Below are 18,254 nucleotides of genomic sequence, written 5' to 3' on the forward strand. Positions count from 1 at the left end.
TTAGTACATAATTTTTAAATGTACTCCAGAATAAAGATTAGTTTATATTTTAGGGAATGTATGCAGAAAGGAAAACTTAACTTTTTATATACTCTCTTAATGTACAATGTTTTATAGTATCTAATATATCTCAGGAACTGATAGATATGCAAAGATGAATAGGCCACAGTTTCATCCTCATGGACGAAATTTAATAGGTGGGACAGATACTTATAATGGGGTAAGTACAGAGAGGCATGTAAAAAGTTTGTGATAGCATAAGGCAGTCAACTGAAAATAACATAGATTTGGGGAAAGTTTTCATGGAGGAGATAACTTTTGTGCTATAGTTTGTGTTTGTAGAGGGGTTCACCAGAAAGTTCAGAGAAAGGACACTGGATGCATGGAAAACAGCATGCACACAGCCAAGAGATTGCTTAGTACCCCTTTGTGACTTTTACATAGAATTCGTGGAGCTCTTGGGAAATGAAACTTAAAATGTAAATTGATTGCAGATTATTAAAGGATCTATGAACACTATTAAGATAATTGCCTGATATCTAACAGTGATGAATATTTGAGGATTTTTGGCAGTTTGTTGACATCATTAGATCTTTAATTTAGAAAGATTGTTCTAGTAGCGTGAATGATGAATTTCAGGGATGAAGGGGAAAGCTGGCAGGGAGAATCTGGAGTCAAGATTACCAGGAAACTTATAAGAGTAAAAAATGACATGTCATTCAGGATGGAAACAAAGGCACATATGTGAGATTTCTTTGGTAGAATCAATAAGATTGGTTGATCAGTTGGTTATGGGACATGGGGAAGAGGGATGGATGTATTAATGGTGTGATTAGCCTGGACAAAATAAGAGTACAGGAAGAGTCACTTCTTCCATTAGTCTCCAATTTGAAATATATTAAAAAACATATTAAATGTATGTCATATTTTTGGAAAAATGATAATCCACCTATTCAGGCTATTTTAGAATGTAGCTTTCATTTTTACTTTAAAAATAAGTGGAATTAATGGAAATAGAAGTCATAAGTCAGAAAATTTGAGTTCTCATTAGAAAAAACAGAACTCACTTTGCAAAAGTGGATTCTTGCTTCTGGCTAACCTCAGGATTTGTAAAGAAAAATTATAAAAGGAATATCTTTAATTCAAGTGAGATCAAGGCTACTTAAGTAGATATGTAGTAGACTGGCGAATTTAAAGAATGCTAAAAGTAGGCAAGAAGAATTTTAAAAAGTACTCCATCTAAAGTCATTCAGATTTTTTAAAAATGTGGATGAATGGAAGTAATCAAGGAATTAAACCAATTTGAAATGATTTAAAAATTATGCTTTATTATCATTAATTAAGTAAAATATAATTTTAATTAAAATAATTGATTTTTAAGTATGTCGAGATTCTTATTTTACTTTTTTTCCTCAGGATGTTTCACATGCATTTAAATATGATTATAAAGTGGCTAGAACTATAGAAGAAGTGCAAATTATGATGTTGACATGTGCTGTTTGTCTGTAATATTATTGGATTTAGTATCTCTTACCTGCCCTAAGCCATCCTCTGCTCTGGCAGATTTTCCTCCAATCTACCCACCTCCCCTCCATTCTTTTCCTCCACAGACATATATACCAACTATGTGCAAGCAACTATGTTAGGTGTTTGAGATACAGTAGTCAACAGAAGATAAAAGGTCTTTGCTCTCATGGAACTTATATTCCAATAGAGGAGACTGGAAATTAACAGCGAAACATGTGAAAACAAAACATAATTTTGGCAGTGCTGAGTGCTGTCAAAAAAATCAAAACAAGATAATATCATGAAGGATTCATGGGGCATAGGAGAGGCCAGATGGGAGTATTAGATGGAAAAGGCATATTTTATTTTGGTGAGGAAAGATTTCCTGGAGAAGATGAAGATGAGACATAAATAACAAAGAGAAGAGAGTTATACACAAATGAGGGAGATGAATGCAGACTAAGGGCACAGCCCTGCTTTGGCCCTGACGGCAAGAGTACGCAGGGCTAAAGCTCAGGTGGCAGAGGAGTGGTGTCACTGGGAGGCCTGGAAATGAGTTAGGAGCATTATGCAAGTAGTACAGGACTATTTTCAGACCTTTGACTTCAGCCACTGGTTGGGTGGTAGGGCCATGTACTAAGATGGGTGGGTACAGTTCTGGGGGAAATTCAGAAGTTCTCTTCTGGACCTGAAGAGTTTGAGATCTGCTGATTCCCACATGGAGACGTCAAGGAGGCAGTAAATGTCTGGTTAGGACCATTCTTTTTCTGTAGTTAAGTATTTGCTCAACTTTAATGGTGAAATTGCTGAAGCAGAAAGTCAAACCTTTACATGGTTACTTGTCGAAGTTCTATTGGAGACTTACCAGGGACTCCTCTCTACTTTATAAGCTTCATAGAATCATAATGGAACTTTGGTTACTGGGGAAAAAAAATTCTTTTTATGTCTAAAATAATAAAAGTAGGAATTTGCTAGGGATTTAGTGCCCATTCATTTCTTTTCAATCTTGCTTGCTTTATGAACCATAAGGAATCAACACTATTAGAGTTATACCATACCCATGAACCCACACCCTTACCAGGAGATTAAATAAGGATGGTATTCCTTTTTGTTATATCTCAAATATGATCTCAAATATGACTTATCTAAGTCATATTAAATCAAGAATAATAAGCCATTCTAATAAGGTGGTTATACAAGTTATTAACAGTGTTCTTAGTTATATACTATAAACAGTAAATGAAGTATAGAACAGAAGACATAATCTTAACTATAAAAAAGAATATAGTTGTTAGTGTGTCTCATCTATTTTTATTTTTCTTTCTTCGCAGGTTATGTATTTTAGTTCTCTGTTTCCATATATAGTACTTATATGTTTCCTAATCAGAGCACTCCTTCTAGATGGTTCAATTAATGGCATCCACCACATGTTTGCCCCGAAGGTATGTACTGTGTTTCTATATGGCTTATGGCCATGAAAGCATTATGTTTGTTGTTTAAATGTTCCCACAGTTCAATTTAAGGGATAATTGTTTTAAAGTATGATGCTAGACTTTAAAATTATAGCTGCTATGTTATCTAGCCTAGATAAACCAGAGTTTTTATATATCTATAATTATCTCTATCTCCAATTTTAAATATCCCATTTTAGATCTAGTTAAATATCCCATTTTGAGATAAGGCTATCACTATTTAAACTTTAAAAATTCCTCTTTTATGTTAACTTTCAATTTTAACACTTGTAAATTTTAGAACTTTTCAGTCTTTACTCATCTTCCTCCTCTATTTCAATAGTTTTTAACCTTTTGTGTCATAGACACAAAATGATAATAAGATTGTCTTACCAGAAAAAAAAATGAACATATTAATTCGTTTAATGTCTCAGGAAGTTAACAGATCACCTAAAATCCATGGACTCAGGTTAAAAACCCTACTGTAGTCTAAATCGTATATCAGAGGAAATCAATGTTTTCTTATTTTGTTTTGAGATTTTGTACCTTTGGGATTATTTACAGAGTGAGTTTGGGAAGTTCTGTAACTTTTATAAATATGTATACATTTCAGGAAAGTTCTCATTAGGCTTCATTACGAGCTCAGAACTAATGCTCTGTCATTCAACTTAGAGCTGAACTCAACGCTGGGCACAATGAACCTGATTAATCCTTGTAGACTTGTTATATTGATTTGACAGGAAACAAAGACAATTTTTTAGGTGTATATGTATTTGGTTATTTACTGAATGAAGTTATACCTCACTGTTATTTTACTACCATTGTCATAGGCAGACACTGAGTTATAAAGATATAATTTTAAAATTAGTTCGGAAATTGGAAATCATCTGAAGAATGATCGTGCTGTAAGATGTGAGCAGAAGATATTAGAATTTTGTCACTCCTGGCAGCTGCCTTGACACTGTGTAAAAGAGACTGTGTTCTTTGAGCTGGTTCCAACTTAGTATTCATTCTCTAATAGCAAAAATTATGACATTGGTATCTGGTTTTCTTGAATAGTTTGAAAGTGCTGTTTAACATCTAGCATTGTTGAATCTCCTCAGTGAATAACTATTAAAATTCATAAATTTCAGTTATATTAACATTTAAATTAGTTTCAAATGGGCCATAGGTAATCATCAAAATTATTTATATTTGTAATATTGAAAAAAAAAAGTTTTCTGAGTTTAAAACAACTAGCTCTATGATGTTGTTTTCCGGCATATCACCTTTTTCTAAGTTGGCAATTGTTTGAGACATAGTTCTATATTTGATTTGAGGAGATATTTTAGAATTTAAACCCTTTGATATGACATTTTTATATGGCCCCTATATTAACATTTTAAACCAGGACTAAGGATCACTATTAAAATATAGTTAATTTTTGAGCTCATTTTTCATTGACTGTTGATAAGATTCTATATTAGGTCACTGTAGGATGTGATAGTTAATATAATAACAATCAGAAGTTATTAATTACTTATAATTTACATTGTTTATATAAAGGAGAAAGTGCCTAAACAGACTAAATATTTCCAAAACCGTGAATAGAGATTAATTCCTGAATTAGCGGTACAGCGAGTTGAATGTCTTTAGTTAGTAAATAGGTGCTTTCTGCCATCTAGTGGGTGAAGTAGAGATAGACAGTTGATTATTTTAGTATTTTAGCATTAACCATAAAACAGTAAAGTTCAATGGCAATACGACATGCATTATCTTAGTTAATTGTGCATAAATTGTTAGTATAACAACTATTATGTTTCATAAAATATTATATACATTTCAATAATAATAATTTACTTGAACAATAACATATCTTAATATTTGAGAGACCATGGATTTTATAATCTACCTGTATTCATATTTCAGCTTCACTCCAGAACTATGTAACCTTAGGCGGATTCCTTAACCTTTCTAAGGTTTAGATAGTAGTAGCAACAATTTCATGGATTGTTGTGAAGATTAAATGTGGTAATCCACATGAAGTGCTTATCAACGTGCCTGCCACTGTAATCCATATAATAGCGATTTTTCAGCACTTGGTATCCCATCTTTCAGTTGAGGAAGTTGAAACTCAGAGAGGACTAGATTGCACTACTTTTAGATTATTGATTAACAGAATCAAGATCTGAAACTGACTGTGGAATTCATGTTCTTACCTATGTTTGACATGGCTCCCAGTAAAAGCGATTTCAACACAATGGTAAGGGAAAAGATAAAATACCAATGTAAACACTGCTGTTACTGAAGTCATAGTTAACTGTTTATTGTGTTCTGTGTCAGAGGTGGCTAATATGAATTGGTCCATTTAAAGGTTTGATAATTTTCTAAGATGTAAAGCAGTATGACTTGAAATATATGTTCAGCACAGGTTGAGAATTTTGGAAATTTGCATCTGAAAGGGTTTTAGAGATGATATCATTGTATTTCTCCCATTTTCAAAGGAAAGGCTTTCAGGAAAGACTTTTTGAATGAACAAATAATATATAAATGAATAATAGAAGTGTGAATATGCAAAACACAATTGTTCAACTCTTTCCAGCTTAAATGAAAAGTTTATTTCTACTTAAGAACAGATTATCTCCCCAATTCAAACATAAATATCATTATGCCTTGTATTAAACAGTATAAGTAGTTCCATGTAGAGTATTCTGAAATATTATTTTGCAGTTGACTTCTATTACATTTTCTTTTAAACAGCTTGAAATAATGCTGGAGCCCAAGGTCTGGAGAGATGCTGCTACTCAGGTGTTCTATGCCTTAAGTCTGGGATTCGGTGGTGTCATTGCCTTTTCAAGCTTCAACAAGAGAGACAACAACTGTCACTTTGATGCTGTCCTGGTGTCCATCATCAATTTTTTTACCTCTATCCTTGCAACATTGGTGGTGTTTGCAGTTCTGGGCTTCAAAGCAAATGTTGTAAATGAGAAATGCATTGCAGAGTATGGATATTAATTTCCTTTAGTTTTTAACGGCATAATTATATTAAAAGTACCCCCCAAACCCATAAGTATTCATTAATGTGTTGTTCTATTTTTCAGAAATTCGAAAATGATTATAACATTTTTGAAAATGGGCAACATTAGTCAGGATATTATTCCCCATCACATCAACTTTTCAGCTGTTACTGCAGAAGATTATCATTTAGTTTATGACATCATTCAAAAAGTGAAAGAAGAAGAGTTTCCTGCTCTTCATCTCAATTCCTGTCAAATTGAAGATGAGCTAAATAAAGTTAGTAAGCTATGTTTAAGCAATAAAATAATTATCATTCAGTTAAAATATGTATTATCTAGATGTTTTTAAAGAAAAACATGAGCTTAAAAATGCCTGTGGAAGGTTGTGCTGGTTTGAAATTCACATTCTTTATTTCAGAGAACATATTTTCTTAAATCATAAAGATTTGCTTTACTTAAAAAAGCAATTTCATTGATTAAGCCACAGTAATTTAAAATATGAAGTACATTAAGCAACTTCCACCATAGAATATGAAATTAGTCCTATACCTTTCCTGGTATAATATTTAATGAAAAATTTGAATTATGCTTGTTATTTTTATATTGCAAAATTGTTTTGACACATGAATAATATTTGGACATTTTAACAATTGTGCTCAACAAGTCATGATTAATTTCTTTTTCTTAGGTACTATCATGTATTTTAATAACAAGATAAGTGAACATTAATAAATATTCTTGCATTGGTCGTCACCTTCTTGCTGTATTGCCAAAAAGGGAAAATACAATGGAGCAATTGGCCATTAATAATTTTCTTCAAGATAGTTAACTATGCTGAGACTAAACATAAATCAGGAAATTATGGATGAAACCATCATTACTATAAACATCTTGAATTCTTAACTACTAACGTGCTTGTAAAAGTTATTTATTTTTATTTATTTATTTATTTATTTTTTAGTTTTGGTCTATCTATTGTTGTTGTGAACCAATACAACCATCTTGAAGCTGGTTTAGGAGTACAGTTTCTTAGAAGACAATGAGATATTGGCATGTTTATTTCCAGTCGCTCCCAGGCATTAACTCAGAATTTTCCCCCTTTTGTAACTGATACACACACACACACACACACACACACACACACAAACACATACACATATACACACGATATATATATATATGTGTATATAAATATACACATACACACACATACATAGATATACACTTACATATACACTTATATACATACACATACATACACACACACATATACATACACGCGTTGCAATCGCTTAATATTGCTCTGTATTAATGTTGGTATTTTGTATATTTTATAGGCTGTTCAAGGAACTGGTTTAGCTTTTATTGCCTTTACAGAAGCGATGACACATTTCCCTGCATCTCCCTTCTGGTCAGTGATGTTCTTCCTCATGCTAGTGAATCTAGGTCTGGGCAGCATGTTTGGAGTCACTGAAGGGTTTGTCACACCTATTGTGGACACTTTCAAAGTGAGGAAAGAAATTTTTACTGGTGAGTTTTTATGTATTTGACTTTTTGTTGAACTTATATAGGCCATTTTACTCTTGGTGAGAGATCAGAAATGGAAAAGGAAAGTGTTATATTTGGGGTTTAATTAATGTCTACCTATTAATATGTATTGCTATTATTTGTTACATCATTTTTTTATATTTATATAGTACTCACAGGACAGATATAATATAGATCATATTAATTATTAATTTTTATATTGCTCTTAATTATTAGTAATACCATTATTATGAATTACTGGCACTAGAATAAAGTCATAGAATGTTCATGTATAATTTTGTATACAAGTCAAATAATTATAACAAGATAGTTCAGATTCATTTCTCCTTTTCAAAAATGCATAACTGAAATTGATAAAGCTAAATTTACCTCTCATAAAATAGCAATCGTGGCCTACTAGCAGTTAATATCTTTAGGTAAGAAAGATAATAAAATAATTTATCTATATTTATGGTTGTTAATAAGTTCAATCTCCAAGCATTTGTTAAAGTGTCAATTTTATACTGTATCAATCTTGTATTTGAGGTACATAAAGGATAACAGAGATACAGAGAGATATAGGACAGCCTCTTCTCCAAAGATAATAATACTGATAATTAAAAATAAGTTGCATAGATTAAACTTGTACCATGTAATAGACTGATAGAGAGCATAATACAGACTTTGCATAAGAATTAAGAAGAAAAAACAGAAGTCGTCTACATATATGAAACTATCAGTAAAAGAGATGAAAGTTGAATTGAAAAGGGGAAGGATCTTCTCAGAGATCAGAGGATGGATTTGGTAAGCATATATAAATAGAGATAAGGGAGCAGTAAGGAAGCCTGCCAAACCAGAGTACAGAAACAGTGTTGGTAAGAGAGGCAAAAATGAATTGGACAAAAAAATGTAGGTGACCTTGAATGCTGGGCAGTGGTGAACGAGGTCACCAAGGCTCTGGGTTTAGATCTGAAAAATTTAGTACTAATTTACATGTAAATAACTCTCAAATATATACCTTCATCACTTACTGCTCTGCTAAGTGTGAGTGCTTGTGAAAATAATTTCAGCAGTTTGTTAAATATTTATACTAAATATCCTCAATTCAACTGAATGTAAATGAGAAACTTCTTTATCTTCTCCCAAAAGGCGGCCTTTACTTCTCGAGTTTCTTTTTCTTTTACGGCTATCAATATCCTGCCTGACATACAGACTAAATAACAGTCATCTTTGCTGCTTTCCTCATCTTTGCCCTATATCCAAATTCTCCTGAGATAAGAGGGCTTGCAAAAATTAATGGAAAAGCAACAGCGTAGATGGGAAAAACACAGGGGTAGAGTTTGCTGGCTCCTACCAGAAGACCTATTTAGTCAGAGCAAAGGAGAATGTACTCTCTTCCTCCATTACCTGTTTTATCCACATGTAATGTCCCCCCATTACCTTTTGCTTCTCTGATAGTACATCATCTTTTCCTCTCCCATCTCCAGTGAAACTCTTACTGTTCGTACCGCCTAGAATACACTCTCTTCATATTTACGTAATATTAGAGTGCAAATAGAATGCAAAAGTGACACAGGCTATGGTTCATATTCAGCTCTGCTACTGCCATCCTGAGACTTTAAGTACAATATACTGTGACATTCATACGTGATAGACTCCGAGTACATGTTACTTTTTCATTTCTACATTGTATGTTTATATGTAATATTTGTTTATGTATGGTGCAACTCATATCACTAAATAAGAGATGGAGGTGATGACTTAATTTATCTCATACATATTAAGATTGTTAGGGAAACCCCATATCTGAACCCAGGAATATCTGTTTTCTCCCTCCCTGAACTTCTGTTACCTGTTCTACTTCTTTCACTTTTACGCACTTCTGCTAAAAGGTGGTTAAGAAATAAAACACAGTCATCTTTTATTTCTAAGGGTTTCTACAAATGTACATGAGAGAATAAAAAGTCTAATAAAACTATAGAAATATTATATGGATTCTAGAAATCTTTCTAAGTTTTCACATAAAATGGTCAGAAGTTTCTGCATCTTCCATGGACCTTAATGCAGAAACTCCATTTAAATGGTTCTTTTTAGTTAGTTGGATAATCAGATTGCTCAACACTATCATAATGTATTCCTAACTAATCTATTCAGGCAATATCAAAGTACAAATTTGGGTTGGTGTTATGGCAAGTTCTGATCAGATTTTTTTTTTTTTTAGTTATGCTTTAAAAATAAACGTATTTCAATCAAACATAAAAATATATATGTTATCACGATATATGCTGTACTAGCCTCATTATTAATTCAAAACAATATAGTTTCCAAAATTATAAAACATTATTAAAATTAGAAATGACCTGTGAACATGTGCTGCCTGTGAAGGTTACTTTGGTATTAATAAAGAGAAGAGGATAAAGATTTATACTCTTTAAGTATTCTCAGTTTTGCCTCATTTATTATTTGTGCTCTCTAAATAAGTTTTTATAGACTTGAGGAGATGAGTCAAGTGACTGTCTTATAATGAATTTATAATAAATCTGGGGCTAAATCATGTAACTCCTGATATGTCATATTCCACAGTATCAGGGAAGGTATTGCCTATTTAAATCCTTGACAAGTTATAAAAGTGAAAAAAAATTGTTTGAATATAATAATTCATAATGAAGTTTAGAAGACTTGATTCTGAATAAAGGCTTAATTTTTTATTTATTTCTTTTGTACAGTTATCTTTTGTCTTCTATCATTTTGTTTTGGCCTGATATTCGTGCAACACTCTGGAAATTACTTTGTTATAATGTTTGATGATTATTCTGCTCCGTTGCCTCTACTAATTGTAGTCATTTTTGAGAATATTGCTGTATCCTTTGTCTATGGCATAGATAGGTAAGTATATTTACTTTTATGTATTCATTTTTCAACTCAGTTTTGGAAACATGATTACCAATATCTATCTCATTTAGAAGAGTAGGGAAATCACTAGAGGGAAAAATACAATAAAATCAAATCTTTTGCAAGTTTTTTCTTTACTCATCAATTTTAATAAAGTACATCCCCCTATTAGGTGACTAGATAGAATTGTATACATGGTAATATATTCTAGGATTCTGGAGCTTTGATTTAACTCTGGTTACGAAATAATAACTTCTAAGAGCTAGTGAGTATTGGCTATGTTCCAAGAACCTTGCTAAGTTGTTTGTTGTTACCTACATTTCACAGATAAGAAAACTCAGGTTTATTTAGACACCAAGTAACTTGCTCATCACACCTGGACAGGTCTGCCTGGAATTCATAGCCATTTGTGCTTAACTCTAAAGCCTCTGCTTCTAATTACTTTGCTAACCTGTTTTATGGCAGGAATTTTATTTTGTTATGCTACTTAATGTCTTATTTAGTAGGCCAATTTGGGGAAATGATATATCCTGCTCTGAAATATATATGGCATTTGCTATACATAAATTTTATTTTTATATGAAGTCATTACATGAATTCACTGGATGCCTAAACCTCTGAATTATATACCTATTGGATGGGAGAAGTATATATACTTGGCATGAAATGAAGCATTTAGAGGCCATATCCAATATTTTTTAAAGTTGTTATCTCTGGTTAGCATACATGGACCGAAGCAATAAAATCAACAAGCTCATTAGAAGTCTGTTTAAAGTAGGAATGAGTGCATTGAGTGAAGAACAGAGTCCTCTTAAACAACACAGAGAACATTACCGGTATTGAATGAGCTTTGCGACAAAGCTTGGAAAATGTATTTATTGTCAAAAGCTCCAGACAGGGAAGGGTAGGGAATCTTACACATTATAGTCATGTGCTAGATAGTAATAGTAGTAATAGCTGTCTGACATTGATTCTTAACCTTTCTAAAAATACTCAGTGGTAACTAATAACACCCATATCAATAGAAAATTGGCCCTACTTGTACAGGAAGACCCAGTATGCTAGGTCTTCCTGTACAAGTAGAGCTGGGCCTTTAACTTAGACCTTAATTTCAAAACTAGTTATGTCTGCGTTCTACCAAGCTACCTCCAACTTCTAATCTGCACAGTGCTGCAATTTGATATTGTTATTAGACTGATCTGTGGATCATTAATATTATAATTTCGATTTCCATTTAGACAGTTTGCCATTTACAATAAGCATAGTAGAAAGCATCTCTTTTTAGTAGCGTTCTTAAATAATAGTTATAACAACAGGAAGAATAATACTAATAATAACTACATTATCAAATTCCTACTATATTGAAGTAGCGTGCTCTCCATACATTGTCTATGAGCCTAACAATAACCCTCCAAGATAGCTATCATCTTTTTTCAAAATGGCAAAAGCGAAGCTCAGAGAGGTTAAGATATATATTTAAGATGACAGAGCTGTAATTTAAAACTGAGTTTCTTGGTTTCCAAAACTCTTATTTTAGCTTAGCAGGATTGGAATTCTCATACCCAAAATGCTCTCATTTAATTACACTCCCCTCTATTATATTTGTGAAGCAAACTTATATTCTTTCTGTTTGCTTTCAACGGTTACATGAACTCAGTTCTTCTTTGTGTTTTCTGCTACTTTTACCTGCATTCCCAGAGACAGGGTTGAGAGAAGGCAATCGAGGCCTAAACTTTTGAGACAGAAAATTCAAATGCAGAAGAGATATATTGAAGCATAGCAATTTAGGGATTAGGGAGACGTGTGAATGAGAGAAAATGAGGAGGATTCTGTGAAGCTGAAAGTAATGGCAGCATAGTTTTTGTATCTCCTCAAATTTCTTTAAAATAAAAAAAAAAGGAAGAGAAAAAGAACAACTAGAATAGCAAAACCAAATACCCAAGAACATTGACAAGAAAGTATTCCTGTGAACTCTCAAATATGAGAAGATAAGGACAAACCATTAACAGCCACAAGATCTGTGTGGTATTACATCTGTGCAGGAGATAGCAGAGGATGTGCAGCTGGGCATCTGACGGCTCCCCAGATTCTCCCTGAAAAGTGTGGCAGGCTAATCTGAAGACAGTGGCCTAAACTGGGGAGAGATTTTATAGGATCCTTGATGTCATTTGAAGGAATGCAGAGGGATTAAACTGCAATAAAATCATCAGTTTGGGAGCAATCTGGTCTCTAAAAACTGTTGAAATGAAGAAATCACAGTTCTCTTGCAAGATAAAGCTCTTCACTGAAGAGAAAGTGATGGGAGCAAAACCTGAATTGAGCAGGAGAGAAACAATAGGGGCAACAGAAAAAGGAAGTCCAGGTAAATATCAGGAGGAGAGCAGAGGAGGTAGAATTGAGAAATTATAAGACCAATTTTATATTACTTTGTAGAAATAGGAAGTGCCTATCCTTCTCTCCTAAAATGCAGGAAAATTTATTTCATTTAAATATGGTAAAATCTTAAGAAATTATTTTTTTTAAAGGGGAAACAGGCAGAATAATATGCCTGCAAGCGATAAAAGCGCACGAGCCAAATAAATGGAAAATTAAGAATATTTCGAAATGAGTTTAAATAGAGTTTCAAAAATGATAGAAGCCACAAAAAGAGAGCATATATGAGCTATTTAAAAATCGAGAAATGTGATAATTAAAGAAAGGAAGATTTTAAGACAGAGGTGGTAGAACTTAGGAAATAATTTTGAGTAAAAGAAAAATACTTTAGAAATGAAGATCAGATGAAAAGGAACACAAAACCAATAAGCACAAGGAACATTTCCACAAGAATTCGAATCTAGAAGTAAGGAATGCTTTTAAAACCAAGAAGAAATAATCAAGGAATTAAGAAAAGGAATAGAAATAGGAATTAAGCAAAGATGGTTCAACCTACATATGATGAGAGTCTCAATGCGGTGGCCAGAACAAGTACTAGAATTTATAATTCAAGAAACTTACTGAAAATACATGACAACTTGAATATTGAAAGGACACACAATATACTTGGAAAAATAGACATGATGGTCAATACTAGGACATAGTCTAGATACTACCTTAAGACAAAAATAATACAAATAAAACAAGGAAAATTATTTATTTTTATCAGAAAAATTATCATAGAAAAACCTGATAGTCCACAAACATTTTTTGGAACAATATTACATAGTTAGACATATTTTTGATTCTTAAAAAGGAAAAAAAGCCACAGATTTTAAATCCAGCCAAAGTGACATTCAAGTATAGTGATCTTAGGCAAACAATTACAAACATGCAAGAAATTAAGCAGCATAGTTATTATGATCTCTCTTTGAAGACTTTACTAGAGAACTAGCTTTAGACAACCAAAATATCTACAGAAATATCAGTACAGGGACTGGTGGGCGGATAGTAAATATTTATCTCTAGGTAAGTGTTAAGAGAGCTAGACTACTGTGTAATGACTATATGCTCTGACAGTGTTAACATCATACACCTAAAAAGGGTGAAATTTATTTCATGTAAATAATACCTCAATAACCTGACTTGAAAAAAGTCTAATCAATATTAGGTCTAAGTACTAATTTACAGGAAATAGAAGGAGCAGATGCAACACTGTGGGGATGCGATCAGCAAAAACCAGACTCTGGGAAACTACTGTGTAGGGTACACAGCCAATTGAGCAAAATATTGGAAAAAACAAAAAGAGTTGTAGGAGGAACCTAGTGATGAAAAAATGGGCTTGGGAACACACTAATCAGTTGCAATGTATTGATCCTTCAATTCAAACAAACAAGCTATAAAAAGAAATGAGAGTTCAAATAATATAAACAGAGATTGGATATTGGATGATATTAATTAATTATTGCTAAGTAAAGAGAGAAGGATTTTTAATGTGTTACAAATACTATGTTCATAGAGTAGAAAGTCATCTGTAGGATGAGACTTTTCAGTAATTGGCTTAAGAGGGCTTTCATTAAATGAAAATTACAGTATGTGATTAACTGCTTCCATTTTACTTTATATATGTTCCTAATTTATAAGTCATCTTGTGATATGACTTTTTGATTCAGTATAAAATGTCTCTAGGTATGTCTAGACCTCTATCAAACGATTACTATATACATGTTTTTAAGGTATCGCATAAACTTGTGGAATAATTAATTACTTTCTTTTTGTTTAGGTTTATGGAAGACCTGAGAGATATGCTGGGCTTTGCTCCCAACAGATATTACTACTATATGTGGAAATATATGACTCCCCTAATTCTATTATCACTACTGATGTCTAGTGTTGTGAATATTGGATTAAGTTTTCCTGGCTATACTGCATGGATTGAAGATAAGGTAAAATACAAAATAAAAATTTAGATAAATTATATGTAAAATGCCATTTGAGAAGTTTTTGTATTTTGCTGTCTTCACAGTATGTTCTGCTATCTAATGAATAGTGTTGCATTTTTGCAGGGATCTTGAGATTTATGTTTTATTTGGTCTCAAACATATGATTTTTTATACATTGTAGATTTTTTTTAATACATGAGAAACACTAACTCAGTTCTCATTAAAGTAACTTTATTCAATAATTATTGGGCCTTTACTGGAAAACATGTTGTTCAAACTACTAGAAATATTTTTTTCTATGTAAATTTATTAAATTATATTCCAGATTCTATATAAAAATGAAAATATGTGTTAGCCATGTAGACATAATTTAAGTAACTGTTGAAGTAAAGTTTTGTTATAACTGGTTTGTATTAGAAATGATTGTTTCAATTCTGCTCTCAAGCTGCATTACCCACATAATAATGCAATCATAAGATATATATTAACCATTAGAAAATTAGAGTGCTTACTTTTCAGAGATACCTCTGATCTTTATCCTATGGTCAGTAATTCTATATAATAACAACTAGATTCATAAATAGGGCATAAACAAATTTGTTATCCCTTGCCCAAACCCTTAGGCCCAGATATGCCTCAAAAGTTAGGATTGTAGAAAGTTAGTAAGGTATATATTACAGGTATCTATTGGTTAATAACAAACTACTCCAAAATGTAGTGTTAGAAGGCAATGCTGATTTATTATTTCTTGGGCTCTGTGGATGAACTGGGCAATTATTCTATTGCGCTTGCCTAAGCTAACTCATGAGGTTGATTAAACCTGGAGAGCTGGCGTCTCTCTGTGATTTCTCATTCTTGGCTTCTTCCAAGCAATATGGACTCAGGGCAACATTCTACAAAACAGAAGAAATTGCAAGTCCTTTAAGGCCTACCTTTGAAAGTTGCTTAATGTCACTTCCACAGCATCCTATTGGACGAAGCAAGTCACAAGACTAGTCCAGATTCTTTGCTTACAAACCTGAGACAGATACAATAATTTTCATATACTTGCAGGGAGAAATAGGTTATTAATACTTTTTTTTTGGCTTTAACAGGCATCTGAGGAATTTCTGACCTATCCAACATGGGCAATGGTTGTCTGTTTCTCTCTAGTGGTCCTAGCAATACTCCCCATCCCAGTTATCTTCATCATTCGACACTGCAACCTTATAGATGATAGCTCTGGTAATTTAGCCTCTGTGACCTATAAGAGAGGAAGAGTTCTGAAGGAGCCTGCAAACTTAGAGGGAGATGATGCAAGCCTCATTCATGGAAAGATATCAAGCGAGATGTCATCTCCAAATTTTGGTAAAAATATTTATCGGAAACAGAGTGGATCACCAAGTCTGGATACTGCTCCCAATGGACGATATGGAATAGGGTATTTGATGGCAGATATGCCAGATATGCCAGATATGCCAGAATCTGACTTGTAGCTGGGGGGAAATCAGTGGGCTTTATTTGGTTCGTTTTTATCAATGAGCATTGGCTCAATAAAGAGAAGCAGTAGGCTTCACTTATCGGAGGGCGATCTCAGGTTATCCATGGCTGTGATCTTTAACCCTAACAGTGTATGTAAATTCAGCTAGAGTATTCCTTTGGGTTCTTTGGTTTACATTTGCACAGAAAGAGTTGCAGACAAAGCCTACAATGACTGACTGAGGTTCATGTTCGTCAGAATTTTTGAAAACCCTTTCGGTGTTTTTTCAAGTATTTCTATCTCCAAAAAAACAGGTGTTACCTCAGTTTCTAATAATTTCTGGATATAACGGTATTGGCAATTCAAAATGGTGTACTTCAAAATGTGCAAGTTTGCCTTCAGGGTGACTCCCAATATTAAAATGATCAGTTGTATAAACTGGTGTCTCTCAGCACATTTCCATGATTATATTGTGTAGACAGACTGTATTTATTTTGGTAGTACTGATCCTTCTTAGGCAATTAGTTGAAGAAGGCTGCAAAATATTTTCTTATGTAAAAGCTGTATAGAGCAATAGTATCAAAGAATAAGAAGACATTAGTGTTGGGATGAAAAGTTAGATTCAGAGGTGACTGGGGATCATGTGTGTAATGGCTGATGCTTTGTGTAAAATATATGTGTGAAAACAATCTAGGAATGAATCACTCAGCACTCTCAAGAATTATGCAGGTTCTGCATTTTTCTATGCCGTGTGCCTAAAAATCTACTTGATACTTACCGTGGATTCCAGATTACTCATAGTATATTTATATAATATACTTGCAATATACATAGGTGTATATTAGTACTCTAAGTACTGATATGAAAACTTGAAATAAGGTGGTATTTTATTTCATATCTTTCTGTTTTGCTTCTGTTTTATGCAAATATAAATCCTTTTTAAAGTGATCATTAAAATTGTGCGGTATAACATTTTAAGCTACAAATAAAGTAAAAAAAAATGATATTTGCTTTCCATATTGATTTTTCTTGTATCACCTGAACTGTATTATCTTGCATTTCAGTCAGCACTTAGGTATTTCATAATAATTAAACATCATATTCCAAGTGGAATTAATAGATTAATTAACAGAGTTACCACCACTTTAGAGACAAAGGCAACATAGAGTATTATGGTTAATTGTTGTTTAATGTAGTCTCATGATTCTTGAAATAATCTCCCAGGAAACCATGTGTACAGATGACAGTTTGCTGGGTCGGTATTGTCTCTGAAGTATAAAAATTATGATTTTTATGAAACTGTTGTATATACGAAATTGGATGAAGCAGTAGAACTCTTCTGAGTGCCATCTCATTAAAAGGCTTTCATTTATAAGTGTCTTATCACTATACAGTTTCAAAAATAACAATGAATAAAGCAACAAAATAGGGGCGGTAGAAGGTATGCAATATCTATCGATTTATTCTGGCCAAATATTATTGGTCTGCTATAGACATATATTAACAGACTGCATCACAGCATTTAAGATATAATTCCACAAGTGACTGAAACTTTTAGTTTTCTGTTTTTATATCTTTACCACTATATTTTGTATCACTTTAAAAACTTTTATAGATTTTTGTTTTATAGATTTTAATTTTCCTGTTTTTCAGTCTTAATTTCTATTAGATTTTTAAATATTTAAAAAAATATTTTCTAGATGATCGATACATGTAAATTATATAAAACTCAAAAAGTATAACAATTCAGTGTAAAGTAAATTTTCCTTCCAAAATTTTTTCAAGCCACCATTTCCCACACTGGAAGGCAACCACCATTACCAGTTTCTTCTGTATCCTTCCAGTGATGCTGTATGTATATTCATTACATAAATGACAGCATTTAATATTCTTTCTCCTGAATCTTATTTCAATGAATAGTTTATTTTGGACAGTGTTTTACATGAAGACACATATATCTGTTTCATTATTTCAGAAGCTGATGTAATAGAAACTTTGTCTTTGTGTTGAAGCAATATTTTTTATAAGCTACCCCAATATTAAAAAGTTTATAGCACGTAGTATACCT

General features: G+C 32.6%; 1 protein-coding gene across 2 annotated transcripts in view; it reads left to right on the forward strand.

The window, feature by feature from the left end:
• Nucleotides 1–17,796, forward strand: part of SLC6A15 (solute carrier family 6 member 15) — a 49,530-nt gene extending 31,734 nt beyond the window's left edge. For both annotated transcript variants that reach the window (XM_016143625.2, XM_016143631.2), the window contains exons 6-12: nucleotides 2,838–2,948; nucleotides 5,697–5,938; nucleotides 6,038–6,230; nucleotides 7,291–7,483; nucleotides 10,207–10,366; nucleotides 14,568–14,730; nucleotides 15,822–17,796. In XM_016143625.2, the coding sequence (XP_015999111.2) occupies nucleotides 2,838–2,948; nucleotides 5,697–5,938; nucleotides 6,038–6,230; nucleotides 7,291–7,483; nucleotides 10,207–10,366; nucleotides 14,568–14,730; nucleotides 15,822–16,202 (1,443 nt within the window). In that variant the 3' untranslated portion in view covers nucleotides 16,203–17,796. The remainder of the gene's footprint in view (nucleotides 1–2,837; nucleotides 2,949–5,696; nucleotides 5,939–6,037; nucleotides 6,231–7,290; nucleotides 7,484–10,206; nucleotides 10,367–14,567; nucleotides 14,731–15,821) is intronic.
• Nucleotides 17,797–18,254: the final 458 nt, after the last annotated feature.

This window comes from Rousettus aegyptiacus, unplaced genomic scaffold, assembly GCF_014176215.1.
Source record: "Rousettus aegyptiacus isolate mRouAeg1 unplaced genomic scaffold, mRouAeg1.p scaffold_m13_p_2, whole genome shotgun sequence".
NCBI lineage: Eukaryota > Metazoa > Chordata > Mammalia > Chiroptera > Pteropodidae > Rousettus > Rousettus aegyptiacus.